The sequence below is a fragment of the Channa argus genome, chromosome 5 (assembly GCF_033026475.1).
Source record: "Channa argus isolate prfri chromosome 5, Channa argus male v1.0, whole genome shotgun sequence".
Taxonomy (NCBI): Eukaryota; Metazoa; Chordata; class Actinopteri; order Anabantiformes; family Channidae; genus Channa; species Channa argus.
Genome location: NC_090201.1, coordinates 15848870 through 15876830, shown reverse-complemented (window position 1 = coordinate 15876830; position 27961 = coordinate 15848870). Strand labels below are relative to the sequence as shown.

The 27961-nt window shown below is 36.9% G+C and overlaps 2 protein-coding genes across 9 annotated transcripts; one reads left to right on the top strand and one right to left on the bottom strand.

Annotated features, from left to right (window-relative positions):
- Positions 1-87: 87 nt before the first annotated feature.
- fkbp5 (FKBP prolyl isomerase 5) lies at positions 88-15781 on the bottom strand. 5 transcript variants are annotated; one of them, XM_067503152.1, is made up of 11 exons: positions 15763-15781; positions 8578-8710; positions 8240-8384; positions 6929-7071; positions 5440-5554; positions 5170-5326; positions 3729-3819; positions 3417-3500; positions 2186-2371; positions 1820-2059; positions 88-803 (listed from the first exon to the last, which is right to left on the bottom strand). In XM_067503152.1, the coding sequence occupies exons 2-11, from the start codon at positions 8680-8682 to the stop codon at positions 702-704; spliced, it is 1368 nt and encodes a 455-aa protein (XP_067359253.1). In that variant the 5' UTR covers positions 8683-8710; positions 15763-15781; the 3' UTR covers positions 88-701. The 5 variants fall into 5 exon arrangements, with proteins under 5 accessions (XP_067359253.1, XP_067359255.1, XP_067359252.1 ...); XM_067503154.1 differs by lacking the exon at positions 15763-15781 and adding an exon at positions 13358-13614 and having other exon boundaries at positions 7019-7071; XM_067503151.1 differs by lacking the exon at positions 15763-15781 and adding an exon at positions 13358-13613.
- On the top strand, positions 13938-27961 carry srsf3a (serine and arginine rich splicing factor 3a). 4 transcript variants are annotated; one of them, XM_067503165.1, is made up of 8 exons: positions 13938-14167; positions 18277-18386; positions 23216-23264; positions 24769-24976; positions 25065-25199; positions 27327-27365; positions 27469-27555; positions 27664-27961. In XM_067503165.1, the coding sequence occupies exons 3-8, from the start codon at positions 23258-23260 to the stop codon at positions 27689-27691; spliced, it is 504 nt and encodes a 167-aa protein (XP_067359266.1). In that variant the 5' UTR covers positions 13938-14167; positions 18277-18386; positions 23216-23257; the 3' UTR covers positions 27692-27961. The 4 variants fall into 4 exon arrangements, with proteins under 4 accessions (XP_067359266.1, XP_067359265.1, XP_067359264.1 ...); XM_067503164.1 differs by lacking the exon at positions 18277-18386 and having other exon boundaries at positions 13940-14167; XM_067503163.1 differs by lacking the exons at positions 13938-14167; positions 18277-18386 and adding an exon at positions 18441-21955.

Below are 27961 nucleotides of genomic sequence, written 5' to 3'. Positions count from 1 at the left end.
TATGCTCTGTAAGGAACACTTTTTAACTATTGTTTTGTAAAAGCACAAAAAAGCTATTGTTGATTAAAACATCACTGACCAAACAGGACTTGTCACAACTTTTATCCAAAGTACATATTGAACATTTAAAAAATAGCAAAACTTCAAGTCTGAATCTCAAACACCTTGTCATACATGCATGCAGTATGTAGGAATTACACAGTGGCAGACCCCCATGGCGTGTTCGGTGGTCCCGTCTGGCCCGGGTACTGAAAACACAAGCATGCATGTGTCACAGCACTTTGAGATATGCACATGCAGCTGCCAAAGAAAAGGCTAATTACCAAAGAGGGAGTCGCAGTTGTGAAAAGAGTGTGGTGTTGGAATCAGAAACACTGTAGAGGCACAGGTCAACTATAGACAGTAATCTTATGACAAAGACAAGGGACTTTAAAAAAAAAAGAAAAAGAAAAGTTACAGGCTAGAAGTGCTCATCTTTTTCTACAGTACTAAATCTGGGAGGGTCACCCTGGCAGTTGTGCAGTCCATGTAACAGGGGAAATTCTGTTTGGCTTATAAACATCCCTGCTTAAACAGTTTTTTATGCAGGAATGGTAACATTGGACTCGATTGATAGAGGGGTTTGGATTAGAGGCTTTTAAATGACTTTGTTCCTGCCTCTCATCTGTAGGCTTGGAAGCAAAGGGAGGCAAATGTCACTGTTAGGATGGACAGTCCCGACTCCTCCGTCGTCTTTTAATGCCCACTTCACCATTCATGCTGCTCTTCACACTCTCATCCCGGCTCCTTCTCATCACCCCAGTCTGTTGTAAGAACACAGTGTTTAAGATGAGGTACAACTAAAAATTGTTCACAAGGCAGGATATTATGCTGAAGAACATTATTATGAAATTCATGAACTAATTTAGTAATTTAAGACTGAAAACTAACAAAACTTAGACAGGTTTTTATTATTATTAAGTTGTTTTAGTAATAAAGCCCTCATATTTTTGCTTTTCTGCTTTTGATTTTATTCAGAGAAAATCAACAAAGCCATGAATGAACACTAGAGGTCAGCAGTTCACTGCCAGAGAGAGCACACACACATGAGGAAACCACAGCAGGACGATTTACTATCAGAATGCAGCTGGAACTAAGTGAAAATAAGTAATTAAATCAGTACATTATTAATGTAACATATTTGACTGAAGGGTATGGATGGATCGGACGGATAAATTCCATTGTAATAGCTGCTTATTTGCATTTACACAAAGATATTAGTGAAGCATATTTCAATGTTTGTGGTTTTATATAGAGCTGGATGAGTAGAGCAGGCCCAAAAGGGCCCACCCTCAGAAAAAACCTTAAAAAATTCCCAGTAGTGTGAGTTATGATATGAAATAGCCTATAAACTAACACTTTCCTCATAGTTCACAGTTTCTACTTTGTGAACTGGTAGGATAGGGATGTCAAGTCCTTCAACAATTTATGTTTTGACTTCTACTTGTATACAAATTAATGAACACAATGGGCTTTCATCTTAGTATTAGCGGAAAACTATTATAATTTGTCACTTTCAAAACAAAACACAGTGTTTTGGCAGCTCACACAACTGTGAAAAACTTCTCAAACAACCACAAATACCTGGTTTAGATAACAGAAAAGTGATCATATCATGGTGTGTGGGCGGTATGAGAGCTCAATGGTAGTATAAATGACTATAATGAAATAAGATAATAAATGTAATTCACATTCAAAAAGACAAGAAAACAGAAAAACAAAAACGTCAGTCAGGCGGACTGTTTATCTACACTTAGCCAAGAACAGTGGGTTTACAGACCTTGGCGTCCTGTTCTGCAAATTTCTGGAACATGTTGGCGTAGGTCTTTTTGTCCTGTTCATGATGTTCCTTAATCTTGCTCTGGCAGATGGAAATCTGAGCACGAGCTGCCCGATTTGAGGGGTTGACTTGAAGCACTTGCTGAAAGTCTGCCATGGCCAGGCTGAAATCGTTACAGTGGAGACGTGCCTCCCCACGGCGATACAAAGCCTTTTCATTGTTCTCATCAAGCTCCATCACCTTATAAGAAGATACAAAGAGTAATTAATTAGGAATAGATCCAGAACAGCAGCAACAAAAAAAGCAAAAAAAAATATTGTTTAAAAATTAAAAAATTTTGATTATCACCAGGGTCTTGAAGCTCACCTTGTTGCAGTTGTCTATTGCTTGTGAGAACTCTTTCGTCCGCAGGAAACATAATGCTAAGTTGAGATGGGCTGTTGAAACTAAGTCCTGTATCTTTTTCTGCGTCTCTATCCCAATACCACACTCCATCTCAAGCCAGGAGATTATGCGCTGGTACTGGACGACTGCTTGGTAGTACCGTCCGGCCTAAAGACAGAAGATAATAAGAATTTATTGATAACGGCCATTTCATAGGGACATCCGATTCAGTGGACTGATCTTTGACATTTGTAGTTAATCTGCATCGGCTCATGTCTCCACTCACATGGCTGTGAATGTGAGCCGACACATCTGCAGGCAGCCTTGTCAGTGCGGCTGCAATGGAAAGATGTTTGTGCTCCCCTTGTGTCAATGTTTCCATTAAACAAAAAAGATTCTTTATAAATGGACATGTTGGTGGGTGCTGTGGAATGAACAGCACTGGCAGCACTGCACAGATATTTACTTCTAGATGTTTTCTAGAGTCATTAGACAATATAGCGCTTTAATAAGTGGACTCACTTCAGCAGAAGTCTCAAAGCTTGTGTTGACCACTGGGAACTTGTTCTGCATTTCTGCAGTGTGTATCTTTCTCACCCTGTGTTTTAGTACATCAAGCTAATTTGAGTGTTTACTGAGAGAGAGGACTGTGGGACAGAATCGTCCCTCTATCGTATTGTTGTCACTTCTAACAACTTTGTAGATAATATAAGCTGGCTGTGCAATTTGAGAAAACAAGGTCAGGGCTTTTGAAAATGTTTTATCACCCACTAGACTGACTTTTGTAACTCTGTCAACAAACAATCCAATGTATCTTCTTTTACAAAGAAAACATGTTACTGGCTAAGATAACCGTACATATTAGATTGTAATGTGCATCAAATAATGGATTTGTTACAAATTTCAGTTTTTCAGTTACTTGACTTGTAGTTACTTGTAGTTTTTATATATAAATTTAAAAAAATATTTTAATACTTAAAATAATTTGTATGTTTTCAGTTTTTTAAATAAATGCTTATTACTTTCACCATACATTTCTCTCATTTGTTTTAACTAAATTGCTTTATTTTATTTAACTTCAATCAGATGGAACAACATATTGACATTACATTTCAGTGTCCCTGCACTTTTGAAAACTCCTATCAGTCAACTACTATTAATGACCATGAAGAAACAAGAACAAAGTAACTGAATTAAAATATTGGGACTGTACCTTAAAGTACTGATTTCCTTTATGCTTCACTCCACCTGCCAAATCCAGCTTTTCATTCAAGTTCATTTCCCAGAATTCTTTGACCTTAAGGAAAACAGTTTGTGTCACAAAAAGCAAACAAATATAGTTTTTTTATGTTTTAGCTAGTCATAAAAATATATCTGCTTTGACCTGACCTTATTTGTCCAATTAATATCAGTTTGTTAAATGGACACTATAAGCTACTAAATCAAAGAAAAACATGTATTAATCTCTATCTTATCTCTGTAATGTAATTCACTGTTTGGCTCTGTGTTCATTAAACCCACTTACCCTGTTAAAGTCTTTGAGGGTAACTTCATATACAATATCTTTGTCTGGTCCAATTTTGTATTCTGGTTTACCTTCACTTCCAAAGCCATACCTGTAAGAAAAGAAAAACCATGATAAACCTGTTGCTCAGAGGAACATTTACAAATAATAATTCTGAAATACTACTTTTCAGTCAGCCAAGGGCTGTGTAAACAGTCTCGAACCATTCTCTATTTAAATTACAACTTGAACGCAACTCTGTGACGAGTCACTGTGAAAACCTGCAAGTTACAGAAAAACCATCAAAATAGTAGAACAGTTTCTACACAAGCATTATGAGTCTATAATCTAAGTGTGTTACTACATATAGAGCTTAAATGTTCAGCTTGTGTTGTGCAAGTAAAGAGGCTGATAGTTAAGATAGTAAGTGTATAAAGAAGATGAACTCACAGAAATATAACATTGTGACATAAAAACAGATGCATCAGTATTTATTTTTTATTTAAGCTGATGAAGTTACTAAGTAAGTACTTAGCACTATTACTTTGTATTGCCTTGGCCTAAGGGGGATAATAGAGATGGTTGGTGTAGCCGTGATTAAGGCAGTGATCAATGTGGTTTTGACAAAACAATGTGTTCTTTTTACTTTCATGATTCCTATTTATTTCTATTAGGTTCAAACATTTTTCATCTAATTGGACCATACCACATGTTCAATTTGTTACAGTACCTTGCTTGTGATATGTCACTATGTTTAAAATTATAACTTCCAAAATTCACACATAGGCGCATTAAGTTACACTAGCACAACAGCTGACTGTCAGTGAGCTGCAACACTGTTTAATAAAATCAGATGTTGTGATTATGTTATACAAGTACTTTGGAATTGTTAATATGGCTTTTGACTACACACAAGGGCATAAAAAATGAATACCCCACATTAATAAAGCAAAAGATTTGGCAAGAATGACATTTCTATGCTTATTTATTTTCAGAAGAAGTAAAGATGACATTTTATGTGTGTACAGTAAATACAGAGCTTAAGCCAGTGTTCATTTATCTTACCTAGCATACAGACTGGAAGATCTTGAAAAAGCCATTATGGCTCTGGCAAAAAAAAAAAAAAACTGCCTCCAAACACTAAAAATCACGAATTAGCGCTAATTATATCTTTTGATAAACCTGTCCAAAAACATTTTGGAAATTGAAACAACTTTGGGTCACATCATCCAAACTTTACCTGGCAACCAGCACAGGCTGGTTGAACCCCCTAATAAGCAGAAACTGGTTGTTTTCACCCTTTAGTTTCTCTGACTAATAAACAAGTGTAGGTGGATTAGGGTCACGCTAGCTGTGTCCTTTCTTTCTCAAACTAACTATTGACTGACTATCATTTTATATTTCAGGTATAGACAAAATTGTGTTTGCTTGACCTAGTCTTACTAACTGCAAAGTAACTTACTTTGGTTTTAAGTAAAGTAAGCAGCACTCTCCTCTCTGCATCTTGTCCATAGCTCTGTCCACTCCCAGAGGAACACCTTTGTCTTCAGCCTCACCAACAATAAAGCTAACGTCCCTGCAGTCAAACAAGCGACCACCACAGCTCCCCTCTAGGTGTACTGTGGAAAAAATGACAAGCCGTGACACAGTTTAACACCTGATGTAAGATATTGGTTATGAGACAAAGTGGGCCAATATCAAAATGTATCTGCGATGAGAAGAATGGTGTTACCGTCAACAGCCGCTCCATCATTGGGATTAGAGTAACCATCACCTTTGACCTTTATTCTTCTTATGATGCCACCATCTTCTGTGAGCGGCTCTCCTTCAAACTTGAGCAGCTCCATCTGTTTTGTTGCAAAGATTTATTTATTAATTACAAAGATAAAAGCAAAAAACAAAATGTCAGTTCTCCAAAACTAGCTTTATGGTGTTACAGCAAGTGTGGGAAGAGAAAAGCAAATACATAACAAAAACAAGTAGGTGTCATCACACAAGTCTTGAAAAGAAGAAATAATAATGACTATTCATTTAATACAAATAGACTGTATCATCAGACCTCATGCATAGGCCAGCTAAGATCAATACATCCCTCTCTGCTACAATTCCCTAAACATTGATTTTTATACTTTTTCTTTCCCCTTAATCTTTACTGGTTGGGAAATTTCACTCGATATGTTGTAGTTCTGTTAACAGTGTTGCAGTCCCTTAAATCTGTAAAATACTTACCCTGATTAAAATATTTAAACCCATTAAAACATAATTTGATGATTTGTGCTCTCTTTTATATACATTTTTACAAAAATCTAACTGTTATGTATGGTATGTTTAGAAAAATCTGCTACATATTAAAATAAAGCTCTGTGGGTTTTAATAAAGTTTGGCTGCACACGATTAATTTGTAATGACTGTAATAATAGTTCTGTGGAGTTTAAAGTACAAGAATAATCACAATCAAAACTTAGTAAAGCTTCACTTTAAATCCCCATAACATTTATAGACATCAAAGGTTTATAACATTTATATGCTCTTTAAATGGTTCTAACAATGTATAAGCAATTAAAGTGCATCTGACATCTGACATGGTTAGATTATTGTTGGCGGTGATCATGGACGGGGCCAGAGGGGTGACTTTGGGGAACAGTAGTCACCCCCAAAGTTTGATTGGCCACCATAGGTGCCACCCCCTGCCAGAGTGACACAGTGGTAGGAACCTGCTGTAGAATTCACTGTTATTATAATAACTGTTGTTATAAATAGATATATTTTAATGGTTAGGTATATATTTAAGGTGGTTTTATGTATTTTGTCACAAAATAATTTTTCAGGCAGTTGCAAAAAGGCAGATTATCCCTGCAAAGGATGGATTCTGAGGTTTACCCAACTGTTTATTATTATTTGTTTATATTATATTTGTATATATTAGTATTTTGAGTTAAAAACAATTTAAGTTATATATTAGATATTTCTGACACTGAACAAATGTACAGACACACTAACACTATTAACCTATCAATATGCAATTTATTATTTTTATTGTATGTATTTAAAACCTTCCAAATGTTCCATCCTATTTTGAACATATGCCTCATTCTGGCTGTCCCTTTAAAAAGTTCGAGATCCACCCCTGGAAGTACTACGTTTGAAGAATATTTACTGTTAAATCCTGTTAAATTAGATGAAGAATTTAGATGCACAAATTGCATAACTGCCACACCTACTTCAAATATAACTGAGGAGCTGGGAGGAATTTTGTCGGGATTTCCAGCAGGTCCATAAGCATACTCTGGTTTACAAAGAAATGTGCAAACCTCTCCTCTCTGCATGGACAACACACCAATGTCCCAAGCTCTTAAGACTTGTCCTGTTAGTAGATAGAACAAAACAATGAGAAGAGCTTGCTGGTTGTAGTAGGAGAGAGATTGATAATAAATTGGTACCACTCTCATTTCTGTAAGTTTCATATATGAAGGTGGGGTAGGCAGCCAGTTAGCTCAGCTTAGCATAAACGTAGGAAACAAGGAGAACATTGGGTTCTCAAGTGGCAAAAAAAGCCACCCACTAGCATGTTTAAAGGCTAACAAATTCTAGGAATAATTTCAATCTTTAAGTTTCGCGAGTATGCATATCTGCTCATAGTATGGTCATATAACTAAAGGGACTCGCTCTCCCCACCTTTCCAATTTAGCCATAGCTGGGAAGATTAAATCTGCTTAACTATAGTAAATATAAGGCTGCACCAAGAAGATGTAGCTCACATAGTTTACATGAATGCCAGAAATAGGAAAACCACTAATCTAGCTCTTTCCATATGTTCTTTAAAACTCTTTAAATAAAGAGTTGCATCTATTTTGTTTAGTTCATGCAAAAGAACAGCAAATAGTGGTTTGCAAAGGGGTTTCTTTAAGTTGGATTCATGCTCAATGGGGACAGTGTTGTAAAACCCAGTACGCCCAGTAATTATACAGTATCATCACAGCCCACACAAGAGGCTGGTGTGGGCTTGGCGCATGGTGGTGTAATGCCAAAAAGTAACAACCTGCCAGAAAGTGATTTTGTACTAGAAACTCAATGTTGCCCCCGAGTGTGATTAGGGTTATGGGACTGAGTGAGGACCCAACCGCTTCATTCTCCACCTTCTCTCAAATGCAGATCGATAATAAGATACCTAACATGTTTCTAAAAACAATCTGAAAGCAAGTAGAACTCACCATACGTGTTGTATGTTTACATACACAAAGAGTTTTGAGAATGAACCATAGCATTTGTTTTGTACTTCTACAGCAGCATCCTATGAGCTTAGGTAAACTCATCCACAGTGCCAACTACCATGTCATTGATCACTGGGCTTGCACCACCCTCCACAGCAAGCAAGTTTGGGCCCTTAGGCTACTTATTTACTGTACAGGCATGAGAGTGGGATCAATCTTCTCATCTAACTCTGAGCAACAAACCAAATTAAGAGTGCTTCCTAAATGTCAAACTATTTCTTGAAGTAACCTACCCTAAAGACTAGACATAAAAACACCTACCCCTGCCTACATTGAAGCAAAAAGGTTCCTTGCGATCTCGACTGCAGTCAAACGTCTTCCCATCGAGCAGCTTTCCAGTGTAGTGGACAGTCACTCTGTCACCAATCATCGGCCGGTCTCCATCCAACCCTGGCTGCTTCACAACCTGTCATCAGAAAGGTCATTATCTATTTCGACTAAGGAACTTTTCTTTTAAATAGAAGAGATAGGAGCTCATAGTTCCAAAAAGAAACCAAAATCATTACGATACCATTTGGTGGAACAGTGAATCCTATTTGTCTACAATAGACAAATAGGCCTACAATAAAGCATGAAATTACAGCAATGACAATAAATACCTTGATAACTCCTTGGTCTTTATTAGGTGTTACATCAACACCATTTGCAGCAAACACAGCTGTGGCTGACTGGGCATCCATTGGCAGATCCTGATCAGTGGTCATTTCTGCACATGGGCCTCACACAGTAACACTGTGAAAAGCATGGACAAACAAGCCAACTTATTAGCAATTTGAGCACCATAAATAACATGTCCTTATCTCTCCTGTTTTCACATTGGGACAAACTGTCAGCAAGAAATGTGGCAGAGGCAATGAATGTAATTTGTTGAGCTCAAGTAGTAAACCAAAATCTCAGAAAAAAAAATACAAGTACAAGAGAATCATAATCCACCAAGCAAATATTACTTGACCTCACATTATATTGCGGCATTAACTTGCGGCTATTTAAGTACGTGTTCTACATTCATATACTACACTGAAGATGTATTTACAGTTTTGCTGCAATACAAAAAGACTGATCCTGTGAAACTTTTTGTGCACTAAATCTTACACACCTTTTCTGAGCCTACAAAAAAGTCATTACATAACTATACCCTCTTAGAACCTGGCATCCACATGCTGGTACATCACATTTTGGGTTATATTTCCATAGTCGTTAATTCTACTTAACTGAGACCTCTTGGCCACGTTTAGGGACACTTACACAAATAAGAGCTTGGGTCCTCTTAAGAGGACAGATATAGATAAAAACAGAAACTAAATTCTTACCTTCATTATATTTTGTAACGCATTGTTTTCACTATTCACTATGTTTTCCCCGTTTTCACAGGTACAGTATGTTCTGCACTATTGTTTTATTGTCTTTTGACAATGTAAAATTAGCATCTGGATATTTTATGGACCCCAACTAACATCTTCAGTACTGTAGAGGCTCATTTAAGTATCTGCACTGTTAATTTTGCAAGGACTTTTTCAACAGTAGTTGCCTTTGCAAAATCCTCAAACGCACAGAAAAAGTGTGGGCTTGAATACACTCACACACTCACCTCTGGCTGCGTCATCGAAGATAGAGTAATAAATATATGTCTCTCTGTGTTTGTGATGAGGTGAAAGTTTTGAATTTGATCACGACTCTTCAGCACTGACATAATATCATATATCAGGTGACTTACTCTGGTTTTGTGTGGGGATGTGGTGGTCATTTTCATGTTCTGTTATTTATTTATTTTATTTTTTATAGTTGGGCCATTATCTGCCTGACCTGATCATTGTCACATACATAACTAAAAATAATTTCTTAAGATCTTAAGATTTTTGATAGCGCCAGTGCGCAGTGGGATTTCATTTTTTTGCACAATTACAGTTTCCTAGTATCACATTTATCATTCTAAAGAAATATTGTCCAACAGATTAAACAAGACTACTCACTGAAATTTACATTTTTGACAAAGTGCCAATATGATACACTTTAGTTATACGTTTGGTGCCTTACTTTAAAAAATGAAATGTCTTTATTTTTATTCACACTAACAGAATAAAAAAAAAAAACAAGTTTCTTCGCTGTTTTCATGTGAAATTTCAGATTACAAAAAAGACTAGGTGTCATTTAAAATGTTTTGCCAGTAGTCTTTACAGTATTCAATATATACAGATTTAAATAAATATTTAAATATTCAGAATAAATGACTAAGATTTGAACAATGTGTTAAAGTTTTTTATCAAGAAGTTTTTCTTTATCCAATTCTAGGGACTAAGAACAGAAGGTGTTGTATGTTCAAGCTAAAAATAAGAATGTATTTGATTTTATTTGCAATGTTTTGGGAACATTTCTGAAAAAACAAGATTTTAAATCTGGTTTGTGCAACATTTGCTGGTGCCAAACATGTGGCGAGACTTGATACCAAGCCTTGACGGACACAGGGGCAGATAACAGACAGACAGACAGTTACATAGATAGATAGTAGATAGAAAGTCTTTGTGTTCACTGCCACAGCCTCATTTGTCTATGTGGAAAAAAGAATTTCACCAGTAGCTTTGATAGAGCAATAAATTGGTAATGACCTGTTGTTGTTGGAGCTGTTAAATGCTGCCTCTCTCATTACAGCTGCAATTGTTGTTGACATGCATAGTTACCACCTCAGCACATGTGGCTGCAGGCATTTTCAATCTGCTATAGGACAATACTCTTGGCATTGTTTGAAGACAATGAAAAAAAACTGTTGATAGCTAGTTAGTTATGTTACGCATGTTGGCAAATGCTATTTGGAGATTGTTATTACATGCAACAGATTAGACGTTAACACTTTCTCACATAGCATCATGTAACAGGTGTTATGGGACAGTGTTGGGATGTTAAAAGGATAGGATGTTTGACCAGAGATGTGGAGTAATGACTACGAATGTTAAAAGACACTTGATTCTGGGCTGACCAATGGTTCATACCAGTTTACTTAAAAGTACATAGTTCCAAGCCCAAATCAGTTATTCATCAAGAAGAGAAGTATCAAGCCACTTTGGGTTTAAAATTTCACATTGAAGGTTTAAAGTGATATAAGTTACAAACACAACTTATATTATGTCACCCCTTCATTCTTGCTCACTGTTTAAGTTCCCAGCACTGATTACATTTAACATAAGGAGAAGTTTAGACACAGTAGTAGTCAGACTTTCTCACTACTGTCTCTCTTGCAAAAACTGAAGGGAATAATAATAAGAAAGAGGAAGGCAGGCACTGATCGGACAGCATATTTGTGGCTACCTAACTTTTATACGGAGAAGATATAAAGTTAGAATGGCCACCTGTTCAAGGTGTACCCCACCGCTCACCCAATGACAGCTGGGAAAAACTCCTGCCCCTCTGCGACCCTGAACAAGACGAGAGGTTAAAAATAATGAACGGATGGATGAATTAACACTGCAAACTTTGCTCATGGGCTGTGACAGTGAGGATCAGCAGCTCTCAGTGGCAACATCATTTTTTACAGACTATTCCATCAGTTTTATTGTCTGACTTTTACACTATGTTCTTAAATGTCCTTTTAATATAAAGATAAAATAAAAAAGCTTCACTTGAGATGTATCATACTGGCAGTACACTGATGAATATTATATATATGTATATATATGTATATATATATACATATATATACGTTAAAAAATGAATTTAAACTGTTTTTCTCGGCATAAGTGGGGTCTGAGGAGCAGTAAAAGCTTGAAACAGTTAATGTCTTGAAACAAAGGTTAAAACCATAAAAATGTGTCTCATTGATATACACACTCAGTTTATTCTATTGCTTTAGATTTGAATCACAATCGAAGATTGCGTGAATTTACTGAACTCCTCAACATGAGAGCAAACACAAAATGTCCATCTCTTCTATAGCTACACCTTGTTGTGTGTGTTTTAAATTTCATGCCTTTCATTTTAGATGTAACCGTGTGTGTATGTGTGTGTGTGTGTGTGTGTGTGTGTGTCTGAACAAAATGTTCCTTCTATTCACAGTTCCCCGCTGGCAAAGCCTGATGGTGTTCACCAATCTGAGACCCCCTCATGTACAAACCAGCTTTAGTTTTTGGATGAAAACAGGCATATTTTAATTAGTCAAAATGACCATATTTTCAGATTAATAAATTAACACCTGACTTTAATTTAAATAAGGCAAGTGGTATATTAGGAATTATGAGGCATGTTATGAATTACTTTCCTTCATGAATTCACCCAATAAAAAGTTAGTCATACCATTAATTTCTTCATGTAGCCTTCTAGTTTCTCTATGTAAAACTATTCATTATTTTAATTATTTATTTAAAATGGGAAAGCAGCTGCAAGTAAGTTTGTGAGTTATGACACTGGTGACATATAGGCTTCATGTACCTAAACTCAAAAACCCTGCGGAGGAATGCAGGAACAGAATGCATGGAGGCAAAGACCACATCTACAGATGCACAAAGTACATTCTGTCTCACATGCTGATTCATATGTGTACATGTAAGTACACAGTGTGACGAACCTGTACTCCGACGTGCTTAATCAGAGCATTGTCTGAAATGGGAAAAACTAGGATGTTAAAAAGTGTTAGGTTGTTTTTATATGAACATTTGTTATTAGACATGTTGCTCCACTAGCAAATCTTTGTGTAGTATGTACTTTGGGTACTGCAAAACCTTAAATAAGTTTTTTTCCCCTTTTCTATGTGTAAGGCAAAGGTAAAGAGCACATCTTTTCTTCTCATTGAATTGGGAAGAGAAGCTACTTATCTTGATTAAATATCTAACTAAGATAGTCTGATTCATGATGGGACTTTACCACGATAACAGGCCTCTGTCTCACCGCTACATCTAAAAATGCAAAACACATGTACGATAACACCTGTATTTAAGTTATTCAAAGGCTACCTTTACAGCCCCTACTGTACATTTTATCCTAGGCAGAATAATAATCGGCACAGAATGAACTATAATTAATGTTACTCATTCTCAAACTCATAGTTATACAGTGAAGCCTGTAATTTATGAAGAAACACCTAAGCCCAAAGGGCTTCTGGATGTAAACTGTTGTCCTCATCCACCTCCAGTGGGAACCACACCAAGTGCCACACACACAAACGCAAAAACGGACTCTTATCAACCCTTATTTTCCACAGCTGTAACCGCACATGTCTAGCCCCCCCCCCCCGTGGATAAAAGGCTTATGTTTTTATTGTAAAACAAGTGTCCCTTTAAGTCAGCAAGGCAAGAGCAGAAAGCACTAGAAAGCCGGTAAGTCCTAGATCTTAATTAACTCCCTAAGTAAGTCTTAAAGCAGCAGAAAAGAGAAAGAGAGGATTCAAACACTTACACGTCTTTTCGCTCTTTTTTTTCCTTCCCCGATGACCCGCTGAAATTTAAGTCGGAAACAGCGTCTATTCCTCCAAAGTCAAGCCCGCCTTTGTCCTCTTATATCCAGGGTACTAAATGTTCTGCCCTTGTGATGAGTGTGTGAGGCTGTTTTTGTGTCTCCCCCTCCTCCTCGCTACCTTTATCTGTTCGCTCACTAAACCCGCCGGTGTAGCAGCCACATGGAGCACAGACTTCAAAATGACACTGGAGTGAGAGACGCGGACACACAAGGAGCATAGAGAGAGAGAGAGAGAGAGAGAGAGAGCGAGCGAGCGAGAGGGGGGGGGGGTAAAACAGAGTAAGGCTGTGGGAGGGTAATGTTAGTGTAGTGTAAAATTAAGGGCAGGTCTTGGAAAGCAGCCACAAAGTAACACAATGTTCCGGCTGTACTGTAGCTGTGCCGCTGCCGCTGCTGATGAGAACACTGTGTTCTAATAGACACCCTGACCTGTAACCCGTTCCGTGCCGAGCAGGCCGGGAACAGCCTGTACCGCAGCAGGCTGTCCTCTGCGCTCAGCTGACAATACATATCATCAACACTACTGTGCACTAGCCGAGCCCCAGCATGCAGCCTGCCACACACACACGCGCACACAGACACGCACACGGGGCGTGTAAGCAGCAAAATAAAAACACACCTCAAAGCTCGAGAAGACGCGCGTTAAGACGGATTACTGTTTCCGTATGAGACGGTTAAAATGCGGCTTTTTATTTTTTATTTACCGGACATTTGTATGCGTTCAGTGACGTTTATGTAACTTATTTGAAGGTAGGAGTTTCTAAAATGCGCTTCCTTCATGCTATTTTTATTGTTATGCTGCTGCCAGCTGGTAATTTTCCTTTATTGTGAGTGGAGATTATTTGTAATTGTTCCCATTCAACCTGCTTCATTACTGCGGTGTTTACAGCAGAGAAACAAGTGCTATTCAAGTCTTGTATGTACATGTAGCAACACTACTATAAAAATACAATGTAAATAAACTCCATAAAATGTTTTAAAGTACTCACCAAGATGAGTGTTTTTTAAATAAATATCTGAATAAACACCATGTAGTGTAATCAGCGTGTTTTGTTTGTTTATGACGTTTTAGGCAATATAAACTCTTTCATCAACAGTTTGCAAGTCAAATGTTAATCTGCAAAGGAAATAGAAATATGTCTTAAATATAACTTTAAGCTCAGTTAATAAATTTTTTTTCTACTCACCCGGTTACTGTAGCCTGAGTATTTACAGGAAAGAATTATCCCTCGTGAAACATTAAAGTAATAGGCCAAGATGCTCTAAGTGCTTCATGTAATATTGAGTTTAATGAAAGTATAATGCTACATAATTTATAATTCAAGGCTTCATGAAAAGTTTTGTGTTGTGAAGTAACAATTAGAACATACATATTTTATGTGGTGAGGCTACATGTGGGGCTCACCAACAGCTGTTTTCTGCTTCTCTAAGCCTCACAGCACGATGCAATACATTGTTTAAGACATGTCCGTTCTATTAGAGTTTTTTAGAAGTCGAAAATTTCAGGCCCAAATGGGTTCTTCATTGAGTACAGAGGTACAAAGCCACATTGAGTTCAAAGTGGACTTTACCTTAAAGTCAGTTTTAAAAACAGCACTATACATGGCTGAGATTGTTTGGGAACCACTGTACTTTGAAAGAAAGATGTGCATGTGAGGCTGTGCACAGGTTAGTTTGCTCATCTGTCTGTGCATGAACTATAGAAATAAAGATAAAAGATTCAGTCACTGATGTTGCAGACACAAACTTTATCAAATCACACCTTCACTCCTGCTCATCCTTCAAGCTCCCTGCACTGGATATCATTTAAAATAAGGACAAGCTTAGATACAGTAGATAGACTTTCTCTGTTCTATTTATCTATTGAAATCATATTTAATTTAACATTATTTGACATTGTTTAGTACAGGAAATTATGAATATTAAGTAAAAAAGATTGACTGGAAATGTATCATGTTGGCAGTACACAATAACATTGGCTATGTTGTATGACCTAAACCTTAAATTAAATTTGCACACTAAGTTCTTTTGAAATGTAAACGCTATAATTACTCAAGTAAAGTACCAGGTTTTAGGATGTACTAAACAGTAACCAGAGTAAATATATTTCGTTACTTTACATGTTATTGTAAATTTACAATCAGCTAAGCCGTTTGACTTATAAATATCAATCAAATATTAGGTGTAATAAAAGAGAATTAGTATATAAATATATCCCTGAGTATTTATAATTACACTTAGTAAACATGTTTATTTGCTTTGTTACTGACTTGTAACTTTGACCTAAAGAGATTATCTGTGTCTGCAGTTTAAGAAAACCTGTGTTAAAAAGGTTAAGCACTTACTGTTAAGGGCAGTTCCTGTCAATTTAAAGCATTGGTCAGGTGTTGTTATGGGTAATTATTGCTAGTCATTTTGGGAAGTAGTAACATGTGATCATGTTTTGCAAGTCAAACATAAATCTGCAAAGTAAACAGTGCACCCATCAGGGAAATACAACAAAGATTGCAATGGCAACAGCTGCTTTATTGGCTTATATAAGTAATATAATGAAAAATGTTACTACTTTGTCTTACCTAAAGTGCCCTAATTTTAGCATTATAGCCGACTTGTGCATAGTTTAGATTTGCACAGGCTGTTTGGGATCACATCATCACACCACGAGAACAATTTTTTCCCAACTGCTGTTGACCTCATCAACAGGGCCCAGGTCCTTACACTACTACGTACTCTGGCCTCTTTTTACACATCGAGTCTTAGGACATAACTCTCTGCTGTCCCTGTTTAGGATGTTTTGTGAGTTGTTACTCGTCTTAAAAATTTGTATTATTGCTAATTTGTACACCAACTTACAAAGCCAAATTGTTTGTATTTGAAAACCCGATTGGCAATAAAACTATTTCTGATGTTCAGCTGTGTTCACCAGTGTTCTGAAGGTTTTTTCCAATAAACAATAAATATTTATGTATGTGCTAATAGCTCCTGGTGTAAAGAAGAGGGTCGAGACGCATGGACGGTCAAGAGAATGTGGAACGGAGCAGAGTACTTTAGTTTTATGAGAATTGTAGTCTTAATCACTTAGAAAAACATGCAAAACTTTTGACAAAGACTAGTTGAGGTTTTATAATTTTTTTTACTACATACTGTCACAGACTAAGTTCAGCTGTGTTGGTTGTGGCTGTAAATTTAGAAAAGCAGACATATGCATGAATCTTCATAGTTAATTTTTATACAACATGTTACCCAAACACATAACATCTTCAGAGTTTATAAAAGGCTGAGATATGTTTATGATTCTTATAGTGTTGTTTAATCAAATACATAAGCTCTGACAAACTTCAACTAAACCAAAAATTGTACTTTGGGGTGTGCGTAAGTGCAGCTGAAATTCCCATAAAAGTCATGTAAATCTTTATTGCTTTGCTCTTCTGGCCTGCAGATACTGTTATTACATCCATACACAGATGTTTGGAGTACATAATGTTTTGTGGGTGCTGCTTATATTTATGTTTATCATATTTGATGCTTCAGTTCTTGGGGTGTGCATATCTTTGGTAGTAAGCAAAACAAAACATGCACTAAATATGCCAGAGTTAAAATTCCATCTACTCCTTATGGTTTGAATTGAGATGCTCAGGGACTTTATTGCAGTTTACTGGCGGGTAAATCCCACAATCAGACGACACTGTCTGACCACACTGCTGGCAGATGGCCAGGCAGCTATTGAAGGGAACATAGTGATCCCGCTAATTACAAAGGTGACATAACAACACAAGCAGTCCTGACTCTGCAAAGCCAATGAGATGTTGTCAACTAGCTGAGTAATCTTCTGAGCAGCCATTTCTCGGAAGAAAGTAGGTTTTACGCCCTCTCATGTTTAAAATTTTTATTAAAGCAGTAAAAGCAGAAAATAGCATAGAAACAAAATGACTGTGGTTTTGTGATCTAATAACACAACCAACTGTAGCCCCCTGCGCTGTGACCTACGCGACGCTCCTGAAAGTAAACACATAGATGTTTTCTTTTCTTTTTTATTTACAAAACTTGTGAAGAATAAAAAATAAAAAGCAGATATTTGTTTGTTTTCCCAACCTCCCATCCCAGTAGCTTTGTTGGCACTTCCTTCAGCCTGAAATAGAGTTTAAAAAAGATTGTCAACTGACCTGAGCTGAACTGAAATGCATGAATAGATTTCTATATTGACACATGGTCTGAGCTGGTGTCTTCCTTCCTGAAACATTATGAACATCTTGTTTGTGTTCTGGTGAAACCATCAAACAAGTAGGAAACAGGAAAAATAGATGGTGCATGGTTAAATCAGCTGTTTGCAGCTTTTTAATTTACATTTCAACATACTTACAAATAGAGACATAAATCAACGTTCCTCTTACAACTTTACTCAGTTTTTACCACTTTTTTAAAAATAAACCAATTCACAAAGGGTCTTCTTGATGACTGGCTAACAGTAGTATTACAATCTGACAGGCAGTTGCAAGAATACGGCTGTCTGACTGAGTGTCTTAGTGTAACCAGAAGCACGCGGCTGAGTTCATGCAGGGATACAGGCTGCACAGTCATCAGGAAGTGAAACAGAACAGAATGTGCTGTACTAATCTGATTGAAAAACACTGCCCAGAGTGGATGCATGAAAAAATAGATGTTTCATTTAAACAGCTAAAAGGAGAATCCTATGGATTCATTAGAGATGAACCACGGCTCACAAAAACATGCATATTGTGACTAAAATAAAGCGAAGTAACATAATGCTCTGTGTTTACATTCTGGGCATCCACATTATGTACATTTGAGTAATCTCTCTTGATTTGTCCCTTTTACTCCTGAACTTTTGACCCCCCCAGCAAGACTTTAATGCTGTGTCTGCCAAGGATCCTAAATAAAAGAGCCCCCACTCCCGCTAGAAACACAGTGAAACAGTGACAAACAGGAAGAACACTTTTATCCATCGAACGTGAGTCTTAAATGACTATGTTTTATTCTTTACCAAGTTCCCTGCTAATTTAATTCCCTTAAATAATCAGTTTTGAAATCAGATGTAACTTCTTCTACATAGTGGTCACATACTGCATTTACAGTATGTGCCAGCAGAGATGAGAACATATGTTGCAGTATACAGTCTGCTCATTTATATAAATTATTTCTTACATTACACGCACACACACACGTGCACTATTGCGAGAGTCTGGATTACTCTCATGCATAATGGGTCCACAGTTAGATTAAAGGAGTGAAAGACTTCCAGATGCGTCGTCCCTTTGGTTGTGATGCTTTTATGGTTTGTATGATAATTTGTCAGTTTATACTCTGGTCTCTAGAGAAACATTACTTTGTTTCATTAAACTTTTTTTTAACTTTTTAAAATTAAAAAGATAAAGGAACGCTTGGACATCACTTAACTTACTTGGTGCTTAATAACTTTTCTAGATTTAATGAAAGTTGCAACACATTTGGAACCAATTACGGAAAGTTCCACATACAGCTTTATACATACTATAAACAAATTGATTTTCATGTGGTCTCTGTATCTGTGGTTGGTGTTGACACAGTGCTTTGCCATCGTTAATCCCATAGAGAAGGGTTTCTGTTAATTGACCTAGCCTTTAAATATAAATAAAGTGGCCAATAAAAGAATAGAATCATTTTGTAATAGATTACCAGTTCCTAATGTGTCCTAACTCTCTCAAAAACTGTCCAAACAAAAACAGAATATGATCACTGTCATGAAGAGAGGGTTTATTGCAAGACTGTTTGTAACTGGCTAAATTATTGTTGTGTAAACACAGTTTGTGGCCAGGGGCAGGGTTACCACTTCTTTTTGTTTTTACATACTGGGTTTTAAGAACGTTAGAAAATAATATAAATATGAATTTGGTAAAGCAAGTGGGTTGATTTTGCAGTTTTTATTATTTTTATTATTCTCTCATAATACCAGGGTTTTTGGAAAGCCCAACAATGAGGAAGTGAACCCAATGTCAACCAAACACCAGGGTATTAATTGCATAGAAACAATTCTCTCTGTTATGTGGGCAGAACTTCCATCAAACCAGTGCTAATGGGAAGTTATTATTCTTCATTAAGGTATCTAGAATCTGCTGCAGGGAAGCCTAGTGAGAAGCAATTTCATCTGTCATGTTAGGCAATCATTAATCATAGCGTGTGACTAATTGTTTGATTAATAATCTGACTCCTCACAAGTGCAGCCGAATCCCTATCCAGAGTTTTGTTTAACAAGTAACTACTACAGCACAAGATGTAGAAATAGAAGAAAAGCATCGAAACAAAGGACACTAAGATGTGTCAAAGAGGTAACATATCTTCTAACCCACTAATCAACAGGTGAAACACAATTTACTTTAACTATAGATGTATGCAGATTTCTACTAAAGTAAACAAATAATCATTCCTCATCTGGTGTTTCATTGTTCAGTGTCAGGAGTGTCCTGGGAGAATAGGCTCATGGTCAGAGCGTACAAAGGCTTCTGTTACTTTCAGTTTTTCCCCTGCTCAACATTTGAATCTTGTCTCTGTGTGGGAAGTGTACATACTGTACAGTATCTAACTGCCTGAACACTTACAAGGGGTCATTTGTGGTGTTCTCTCCTGTTGAGCAATAATTTGCCTGCTCTGTTGACTCGCTCACGTTTCCTTCAAAGCAATCACTACATTGCAGACAGTGGCTGTTTTCTCCTTTGTAAGGTCAAACTAAACTGTATGAGAAAAATGTGTACTTCCTGTTGGTCTGAAACAATAACTAATTTTGTTGTGAATTTTCTCAGGGTCATTGTTTTCACTCTAATAAGAATTAATATTACAGTACACATTTGCTGTCAAATCACAGTACTGCAAACTGAAGAAAATATTTTTAATGTTGTTTGCACTGTTAAAAAAAATATCTTCTTAGGTAAAAAAAAATCTTCTTTATGTAAAAGTACTCCTTAACAAGTATTGTACAATAAAAGTCTCCATTTAAAACCATATTTAAGTTTAGTGTTGTCAGCTAAATTAAATGAATGTGTTAAAGGTACTCATTTAGCAGAAAACCAGCTCCTGTGAGTGAACTAATAATTAACATGAGTAATACCAAAGTTGAACTTAACTATAGTTAGGTGGCTCAATCCCAAACTAAGGTTCAGGGGCCTCACAAAAAGGTTGTGAGATTGTGAATGTAATATGAACAAACACAAGAGCAGTTTAGATTTAAATTTTTTTTTTTGACACTACTTTCCTTTTGTAAGTTTTACTGCTTTGGTCAAATAAGTAGTTCTTTAAATTAAATAAAATAAGAAGGAATTATTTGTATATTTAACTAGAATATAGGATATTTTGGTCTCAGGTAAGTGAAATACTTTGACACTTCAATGCACCAATGCACTTAGTCCACCACAGCTTTTGATGTTTTTTTGTTTTCTATTGTGTCTGTGTCGCTTTTTAAACATGTTTATCTAATTTTCAGAATTATTGACATGTGGCTTTTTTAATAAAATAATTATCTCGCCATTATCTCATGAGAATAAGCAGCAACATTTGCATTTGCAATAATGTAATGTGCCCTGGCTTTTACTTCAGTTTCTATCCCTGGTTGACTATTTGATCATCATATTGTTTTCGCAATTTAGTTGTATCTTATTATTTATTGCATTATGAACAACGCTTTGTGTGTGCCAACAGGAGTTTTCTCTGTGTTTGTTCTGCTTTGTTTTTACTGTGGTTGCTGTGTCTTCAGGGGTGGGGTAAATTGAGAGGTGTATGTAAAGGTGTTCCAATGATGTTATCAATCGATGTTACCCTGTTCTGTGGAATAATTGTGAGAAACGTGTTCTGTCATTTTGTAGAACATGTTTGTGGACTTTATTGGTCTTCATCTCAACGTTTTATGTGGAAATACTGTGTTATCAGCTCAATTGTGGAAAGTGGAATTTAATAAATGTTCAGTGTTTGTCATACAACGATGTCTGGATAAGGTTTGGACCACTGGACATGGGTAAGCCTGTCTCTTCACGCTTGGATGGCCTTTATGTATAAAATGTGCAATTTGTTTTTAAAAAGGCCTTGCCTTTTATTAAATGGTGTTTTAAACCTACCCCCTTTACTCTATACTATCACCCTACTCTGTACTATCCATCAACAGAGTGTAGTGCATGGAGGTCATGGTGGAGATGGGAGAAAATGTACGAGCTATAGATGCCTACTCTATTTTTGTGCCCGCTTGATGGTTTAAATAACACTGTTGTTCAAGATGTTCCATTTATAGACCAATTAAGGAAACCTTTAAGTTTCTGAAAGAGGAACTGGAGAGAAGTGAAAGCTATGCACCTCTCATAGTCTGACTAACTGTCCACTCCGGTACAGTAGGTGGCGGTATGTGTATTTACCTCAGTCTTACCTTCCACTAGCAGGCGCAGGGAAGAACAAAGGGAACTTGTTCTTTTTCGCTTAGCTTCCGGTGCTAACAGGCAAACTGGTAGGCGAAGCGGGTGGCGTGAAATTTGCTGTTACACTTTCGTTCATCTTCAAGCTACAGTAAGGTGAACCATATTTTTAAAATGTCTTCATTTTCATTTGATTCATTCCACGTTTCCTGTAAAGCTACTCGGTGTGCTAATTTTCTTCAGGTTATTTAATTTATAGCCTTTTCGTCTTGACAAAATGCTTCATGTGTTAGCTCCTGCACCTCCTAACTAGCATGACGTTAGCCGTGATGGTTGAGTGGATGGTTGTGAGTTTCGTAATTCTGGATAGATAAATACCTGATGAACGAGTTAGATAGTGACTTGTGATTATATGTAACAGAGTATTTGAAAAAAAAGCGTTGCGTTGCTCCATTATCTGTTAAAAAGCTAATGATACCAAGCCAACGCTTAGGTTAGCTAACGTTACCTTGGGAGTTGGGCCCAAAGGCCACGTTAGCGTTTTAATGTGGCGCTAACGTTACATTTACGACGTAAACTGGCTTCCCTTGTATTACACACTGCTAAAACAAATACCATCTAGTCCTGTAATACCTCACACCTTCATAAAAATCGCAACGTTTACTTTCGGTTTATGTAGATCAAGAACTGTTGGATTCAGAATTGTCTTTAAGACTGCGTTTTTCATTGTACAGAGGTGTTTATATTCATGCTAATCTTATTAATATAAACAGAGGTGCCTGCAGCGCAATATCCTGCCGCTAAATTTACATTATGGTTAAATCAGTATCCTTGAAACAATCCTTGAAAAAAAGGACCCACCAATTTAAATAATAGATTATTTCCAAGACGGCTGAGACTGAGTGAAGTTCCATTGTATAAGACCGTTTGGACAAGCTGTTGATGGATTGTCAGGCACACAGGATAAGCCGAAAGGCTATCAATAGCCTACGTTAGAAAGAACTTAAGATTCTAGAATGATTGGGGAAATTATTGAAGGTTTTTACACAACTGACCTGCGGCCTGCACACAAAGCATAAAGAGTGGTGGAGAGCTGGTAGCTGATCAGAGAATATAGGGACGTACGTTGAGTGAACTTAGTATGTGCTATGTTAACAACACTCACTGTTTCTTTGAATGAAAAAAAATGTGCGCATTCAAAAAACGGCGCCTTTGTAGCGTGTCTATGCAACTAATATCAGCCCACCAAGCACATACGTAGTTGAGCGCTATGACTGCTCTACTGAAAGTATGGTGGAAGAAATAAACAACATATTGTGCTGCCCTGCTCCTAGGGTAAATGACAACAAATGGGACAAATGCTTTTCTTGTAACTGGAGCTCTTTTTTTCTTCCTTTCTTTCTTTTTTCAGGCACACCTAATTGTAGGACTGTAACAGGAAGGCATTTTTAAAATGGGAGGTAGGAAAACTTGTTTGAATACATTATTTGTGTTTCATAACACAAAAGGTGTCCCCAGGAAATGTAGCCGAGTTAGTTGGCTTAATACATAACCAGATATGCTGGGTGTACGTATAAAATGGCGTCTTTTTGCTTTTCCCATTGAAGGTAGTTGGCTTTAAGTAATAGTTAAAAATTGGTTAAGCTGTCGTTTTTTTTCTTTTTTTTTTCTTTTGTGAGTTTAGTCTAAAAAAGTTTTTTTTAATTTGTTAAAATTGCCCAGCACAATTTCATAGTGCATAATGGTATGCCATCAAAATCTTAGTTATAAGCAGGTAACAATCCAAACCCCAATATATTCCAAATACTGTGATGTTTAAACAAGGATGAGCAATAAATGTAAGCTTTTAAGAAGCTTAATTTATAAAATGAGTTTAATAAATAACTGCATTATCAAAACAGTTGGCAGTAAACTTTCTTTTTATTGTACATTCAATATATCAACTAGTTATTGTTGTTATGATTAAAATGTGAAAATCTTACCGATGGCAGCAGACAGTCTTCTTGGTACGCTGTTCACGTCTTCCACATAGCGACAGACTTGAAACTAAGAAATAGAAGAATAAAGAATTGGTGACAGTGCTGTTGTAAATAAGTCCTAAATATTGTGCAACATTTCCTCCAGTGGCTCTATAACACCAGATAAGATAATGATGGTTACTGAGATATAAATAATATTGTAAAATCTCTGACAGTTAATACAATTAATTTCTATCATTGCAATTTTTGTTTTTTATCTTTCTCAGGATAGTTAAAGTGAAGTTTCTTTTGGTTAATCTTTCGCTTATGTTCTCATGAAAATGCCTGCTGAACATCATCAGTGAAGCATGTAGTAGCTGGATAGCTTTATTTTTTAGCAAGACAGTGATTTTAAGCATTCTTCCTGGTAGTGTAAGAATTTTCTGAGCAAAAAAGTAGTTGCTGGAATATTCTGATGGCTTTGCCAGCTCAGTCATAAGATCTGAACACCGTCAAGCGGGTGTAGAAGAAGCTGCACAGGTTCAGGAACAGTCCTCAACAAGCCTTCTTAGAAGTTCTGCAGAAACTGATCAGTAGAATGCAACAGATTTTTCACACAGTTGTCATGGCTAAATGTATGACAGTTTGGAAATATCTTGGTGCTAACTTGCATCATGTTTATTACTAATCATAATGACAAAATGTCCCCTTTGACATAGATGGCACCACAGAAGGCCCAAACATTTAGGATCAGATTAATTAATACATACATTCTTTATTGATTACTGGTTTATAAGAACTTGAAATGCTTTCAAACTTTTTCAACAGTTCAGCTTTGATTAAAGCATTTGAAACACTAAACACCAAATGTGTAAAACTTAGTAAGTACTTGTTTGTGTGTGGATTATTTTAATCTTTTTACATCAAACTTACCAGTTCATAACAAATGTTCTAAAAGCCACAGCAAAGACTTTTATCATTTTCCTCCTGTGTTTTTGTTTTTCAGACCCTGCTTACAGAGACTGTCCCCTTGACTGCAAGGTTTACGTTGGAAATCTGGGAAACAATGGAAATAAGACAGAATTAGAAAGAGCTTTTGGGTATTATGGTCCTTTAAGAAGTGTTTGGGTTGCCAGGAATCCCCCAGGTTTTGCTTTTGTAGAATTTGAAGATCCCCGAGATGCATCTGATGCTGTGAGAGAACTAGATGGAAGGTATCTTACATAATACATTTCTTAGTTGTTTTTTTTGTAGTGCCTTTTTTATTGTTCTACATTCTGACTTGTGATGACTTCTGTTCAGAACCATGTGTGGCTGTCGAGTGCGTGTCGAGTTATCCACCGGGGAAAAGCGCTCTAGGAGTCGTGGCCCTCCTCCGTCCTGGAATAGACGCTCTCGAGATGAGTTTAGGCGACGCAGTCCTCCAGTTAGACGCAGGTATGGGTTTTACAATTGGTAATGCGTTTTACCATTTTAATTAAGTTTTGAGTTGCAGAGTTTTTTAAGAGTACAAATGTCCATCTGCATTTTATTCCCCACAGATTATTACAATCAGTTAATTAATTTTGTAAAATATTAACTGTTAAATCTGCAACCCACCTGAGCAAAAACCTTTGAAAAAAGTTTCTGACTGGTCATTGCTATGACCTAAATGCAATTATTGGCTTAGCATTGTCGATGACATTAGAATATTTTAAGCACACATGTGTTCATCAATTGATAATCGATGAATCTGGTTTAACATTTTATTTATTTATTTTTTAATCTAAGGCAGCTATAACTGGATCGATACTTTTTAATCAAATTGTCCTCATTACCTAATGAGTTTAAGGGTATTTTAGTCAGTGCCAAGTTTGACAGCAAAGTCCAATGGCAGCTTAAGTCAGCTCATGACTATTTATGAACTCGATATGACTAAAACAAAGGTCAACGAGAGTGATTTTGCATTACGGGGACAAGAGGCACAGTTAGAACTTCATCATCCATCAAACTTTTGTAAAGGTACTTTAAAGAATTGCTTTCTGCAGCTGTAAGTTTTGTTTTCTTTGAGTTCAGTTGCCATCTATTAATAAACTGAACCCCGTTGCAGAGTCACCACCACGCTTCTCACCATCTGAGTCAGTCAACTAGTCTTCTTTCAGCATCATGTGACTGCTGACCAGCGAGCCCCAATCAGCTTGGCTGGTGTTGTCACATGACCCAGACGCACCGCCAGTCGTCAGGTTCCACCAACCTTTTGGTTCCTGAGCATGCAGTTCCCAGCATCCTCCTCTTCTTCCTCCAACCTTAACCCAATCGTCAGCGGTCCACTTCACATAATCAACCAATCAGCATCTTTACTTTCTCTATTCTCCAAACAACTACTGTATCAACGGGAACAGCCCTTGGCTTACACCCCCCCCCCCCCCCCCCTCCCCCCCCCAAAAAAAAAAAAGCAGGGAAAATCTACAACTACCCCCTCCAACCAGCCACCAAGCAACTTCATATCTCCAACATTTGCATCATGTGGCAAATCTTCTCTGCAATTCGACCTCCCTCACCATCAGTCTGGCTTCCTTGCGTCATTTCTATCTTGTCCAAATCCCCCAAAATAGTAAGTTGCTTTTATCCTGCTATTTGTAGTTTTTATGCTTAATCTGTCTCATAGTGCTGCTTGAAAGTTTTCCCTCAGCAGTTATGTCATTTAGCAAAGTGTCAGTGCAGAGCTGCAAAAATCAGAAATCATGTCAAAAATTGGGCCCAAGAAAGTTTGCAGCCAGTCGTTTATCTTTCATGTTCAAAAATTGACTGCGTTTGACAGATGTTAGTAGTTGTGCTGCTGAGTGCATTTTCATGGCTCGACATTAAGCCGTCTTGAGGGATATGTTGGTTACGTCTGTTTTCTTATTGCCAATTCCATTTTTATTACTACGACATCTTTCTTAATCATATTGGTTTCCTAATTTTTAAAAAGCCTACATTTTTGTTTTCTCACTTTTGTTTTGCAGCAATCTTTAACAAATGTAGGTACTAATAGTTTTAGTGCCACAGTTCCTTAAAGTGATTCTGGTTACATCCCACATCATTTTATGGTTTCTATTTCGTTTTGGGCCGAAACAACCCAAAGGTTCCTGTGTCTGATCTGGTCCATTTTGAGATCTAATTCACTTTTTATGACTTTATCAAGATTCATTGGTGATGTTTTATGTTTAAAACCAATTTCATAATGGCATCGCAGTAAAATATAATCTAATTTTTTACTCCTGGTTTTCTTAATTTTTTTTACGACATATCACATTTTACTTGGTGGGTGTGTCAGGCAGGCCTTAATGTCGAGCCCTGATTTTGTTCAATATTCTCAGATCTGGCTCCATGGTTGCTGCTCATTGGGCCATGTTTGCTTCTAATGAGCTTATCTTGACACAGTTCTTGGATGCAGATGACCGTTCTTTTACCAAAAAAGAAACCCTAGTCATTTTTGCCATGTGTTGCCAATATCTCTAAGGATCAAGCGTACCAAAGGTTACATTAGTGAATGCGAAGGATTAAAGTATCTATTTTTTTCCTCCTTAACCTATAACATAGATCACCAAGGAGGAGGAGCCTCAGCCGCAGTCGCAGCAGGTAAGCTTGTAACGGATGCTTCCATTATAACTGCTAAGCGACGATGATAATGATAGATATATGACAAATTTCATGTCAACTGTCTTTTGGTTTTGTTTGCCAGGTCGCTCTCAAGAGACAGGCGTAGATACCGCTCTCTCTCCAAAGACAAAACCCGTAAACGCTCTAGGTCATTCTCACGGTCTAGAAGGTGAGTATTATTCCTAACTATTAAAGTGTACTATAATGGATATTGATGGACAACTTAACTGTAAAAAAAAGTTTCTAATAGTTTTTTAATGGTTAATTTATTTTACAGCCGTTCCCGGTCTAATGAGAGAAGGTGAAGACCTCAAAGCATGGTTCATCTGCAGGACCCTGCTATGGTTGTGAAAATACAAATTTTTATAGTTGTGTGTGTGTGTTTTGTTTTTGTTTTTTTAAGGTATGTTTACTTAAGGTGTACTAGCAATCTGTTGATTAACAAAAAATAGGGTTTTTTGTTTTGTTTTTTTCAGTTCAAGTTTTTCTCATTTTTTCCTTAGGATTCATTTATGTGAACAGTAAATTCTGACTTACCCTGCATGTTCCAGATTTAGTTATACATTGCCAACTTA